This window comes from Centropristis striata, unplaced genomic scaffold, assembly GCF_030273125.1.
Source record: "Centropristis striata isolate RG_2023a ecotype Rhode Island unplaced genomic scaffold, C.striata_1.0 Scaffold_29, whole genome shotgun sequence".
Classification (NCBI taxonomy): Eukaryota; Metazoa; Chordata; class Actinopteri; order Perciformes; family Serranidae; genus Centropristis; species Centropristis striata.
In genome coordinates, this window is record NW_026739045.1 from 92,501 (window position 1) to 96,050 (window position 3,550).

The following is a 3,550-nucleotide window of genomic DNA, read 5'->3' on the forward strand; positions in this document are numbered from 1 at the left end:
GCTATAGTATGACTTTTTTTGGAGGGGGTCATTTTTGGACATCCCATAATATGATGTTTTTCTGTAATTTCTTGCCATATTATGTTCTAATAGGCATCAACAGACTATAATTAATCATTTAGAAAAATTTCTTGGCATTTTGAAATTTGACCATTTTTGACAAAAATCAACATGCTATAGTATGACTTTTTTTAAGTTTTTCTACATCGCATAATATGGTGTTTTTCTCTCATTTATGGACAAGCTGTTGTCTTATATGTATCAACAGACTATAATTAATCATTCTGAAGAATTTCTAGCCATTTTAAAATTTGGCCATTTTTGACAAAAAACGACATGCTATAGTATGACTTTTTTTTGAGCGGGTCATTTTTGGATGTCCTAAAATATAATGTTTATCTTTCATTTTTGGCCATATTATGTTCTAATATTTATCTACAGACCATAATTGACCCATTTTAACCATTTTTAGTCCTTTTTAAAATTTGACCATTTATGACAAAAATCGTCATGCTATAGTATGACTTTTTTTGAGGGGCTTATTTTTGGACATCCCATAATATGGTGACTTTCTGTCATTTCTGGTCATATTATACTCTAATATGTATCAACAGACTATAATAAAGTGATGTTTAGCATTTTGAGGCATTTTGAAATTTGGCAATTTTTGATAAAAAACGACATGCTATAGTATGACTTTTTTTTGAGCGGGTCATTTTTGGATGTCCTAAAATATAATGTTTATCTTTCATTTCTGGTCATATTATGCTCTAATATGTATCAACAGACTATAATTACTCATTATGAAGAATTTCTAGGCATTTTAAATTTTGACCATTTTTGACAAAAAACGACATATTTTGTTTTTGTCCAGTTTTTCGACATCCCATAATATGGTGTTTTTTCACTATTTTTGGACAAACTATACTACCACGTGTATCAACAGACTGTAATAGACCCATTTTAAGCATTTCTAGGCATTTTAAAATTTGACCATTTTTAACATAAATCGACATGCTATAGTATGACTTTTTTTTTTTTGAGGTGGTCATGTTTTGACTATTTTTGGTCAAACTAAACTACCTGATATATGAACATAAAAAACAATAATTTCCTACTGTGGTTATCAAATAAAAGCTGCTCCATGTTCTGTTGTTTTTTCTCATCTGGATTAAGTTTGTAACATTTATTCATGAAATAATAAAGTAAGAAGCTATTTAATGGCTCAACAATCATTCATTTGAATGATGTAAAAAGGTTATGAATCCAAAGTTAATGTTTTGTGTCTTGACTCCTACTAAAGTCAGTATTAAGCCAGTCAGATGGTGTCTCACCTGGACTCGGTGACGTTGCGGTGGTAGCCGGTGCAGTTGATCTGCAGCATGTAACCATGGCAACTGACCGGGTTACACACGGACAGGAAGTTGGGCCGAGGACGGCCGATAGTAAACTTGGCCAGGTCGGTCAGTGATTGGCTGACGGCTGCTCCAAACAGGTAGGTGCCCACCACCTTATAGAGGGCCGACAGGTACTGGTTGAACTGGGAGTTGGAGTGGAGACGCTTGGCGTGAACCAGGTACGCTTCACCTGTGGTGATCTGAGGAGAAGAGACAGGAGAGGTTTCAGGTGATGTGGGATGTAACGCCCACAAACATAATAAACCATAAACGTAATAAAAAATGTTCGGTGTGTGTGTAGTATAGTGAAAATGTCCTTCGTTTTCGTCTTTCTCAACACCCACACAGGATAAATTAATTAAAAGGTGCAATAAAACGGACATGTGCAATACAATTAATATGTGCAAAACATGGATCTACTATCTACCTGATTTATTCTATTCTAGCATTTTCAGTAGCCATTTATTTATTTTTATACTTATTTATTACTTGTTTTTGTCCTTATTTTGCTCGGTATTTTTTAAATGTTTTTACTCATGCTGTCTTGTTGTTTTGTTTTGTGTTATGATTGTCATAACTATGCACCTTATGCAGCGGCACTTTCAATTTCATTGTATAGTGAACTATATAATGACAATAAAGACTATTTGATTTGATTTGATTTTGATTTTTTCATACATAATGAAAATGGATAAGGCAAAGGAAATAAAGGCAAAATTTACTGTGACCTCTTTTAATCTATCATTACAAAAAACTAACACTAAAACTAGCAAACTCACTCTAAAAACGAATTAAAACTAACTGAATTTGAAAAAAAAAAATTCACAACAATATTAAAAATAAAAATAATGAAAAATCCAAAACTATCATAACCTTGCAAGGGAATTCATTATTCCAATGAGGGTCCTCACAAAGATAGAAGTACAAGAATGTGTGTGTGTGATCTGATTTTAAATGTGGCTGAGGAGGAGAGTGAGCAAGAGGTTGAGGTCAAAACGTATATTTGCACTTATTGTCCATTATGCATATAAAGACACATGCACACACTCACAAACACACACACACACACACACACACACACACGTACATATCTTCTCACAAGGACACACAAACACACACTCACAAGCACACATGCATACACACACAGTCAAACTTGAAAATTAGGCCCTAATTTTGTATATTTGACTAAAACTGACCAATATATGTATGATAACAACACAACAACAATATTGCCAAAGCGTGTGTGTGTGTGTGTGTGTGTGTGTTTATCTGTTTGTGTTTACAGGTGAAACCCTCGGTCAGTATTAGTAGTGTGTGTATAGGCAAACAAACAAACAACCACAACAACCATTATTCTTTGTGTTATTACATTTGTGGGAACTTATTACAATATTGAAAGTTGAATATTTTCACTTCCCCACAAACGTAAAAAGTCCCTGCAAACCTAATAATTATTACATTTGTGGGAAATAGTAGTAGCGGCAGATATTAAATTTGTGGGATTATTGCATTAAAACCTGCAGATTTTTTATTACGTTTGTGGGATTATTGCATTCAAACCTGCAGATTTTTTATTACGTTTGTGGGATTATTGCATTCAAACCTGCAGATTTTTTTATCACATTTGTGGGATTATTGCATTATAAACTGCAGATTTTTTATTATGTTTGTGGGCGTTATTACATTGGCGGGCGTTCCAGTGGGATATTAACTTTGTGTGGTCGTATTTAGTGAAAGAATAAAGGAGAGAGGAGATGGAGACTGACTATGACGATGGAGCAGGTGAGGGTGACGGCGGCCATGGCTCCGTGGGAGATGGTGTCTGTCCTGTAAGGGTAGCTGATGCTCTCATCATCACAGTAGATCCCTCGCTGGTACGGAGAGAACTTCAGCGTCAGGATGGCTGAAGGGAGAGCAGCTGGAGGACGGAGAGACACACAGAGTCAATAACAGGACAAAAACTGCTTCATTAAATAGTTAAAATAGAACCTCACAAGGAAAATACACCTTTAGAGGACTGTGTGACTTATATAAACCGTCTTAGTATAGTATGCCAAACAACAACAAAAAAGGAGTAATAGTATGGTATTTCATCAAATTCACGAAAAAAGTCACAGTATAGTATTTCGCTAAATTTAATTTAAAAAAAGTAT

General features: G+C 34.5%; 1 protein-coding gene across 1 annotated transcript in view; it reads right to left on the minus strand.

The window, feature by feature from the left end:
• Positions 1 to 3,312, minus strand: part of LOC131968011 (phospholipid phosphatase 2-like) — a 9,076-nt gene extending 5,764 nt beyond the window's left edge. The window contains exons 1-2 of the mRNA XM_059328757.1: positions 3,164 to 3,312; positions 1,335 to 1,597 (exon numbers count right to left, since the gene is read on the minus strand). Of these exons, the coding sequence (XP_059184740.1) occupies positions 1,335 to 1,597; positions 3,164 to 3,199 (299 nt within the window). The 5' untranslated portion in view covers positions 3,200 to 3,312. The remainder of the gene's footprint in view (positions 1 to 1,334; positions 1,598 to 3,163) is intronic.
• Positions 3,313 to 3,550: the final 238 nt, after the last annotated feature.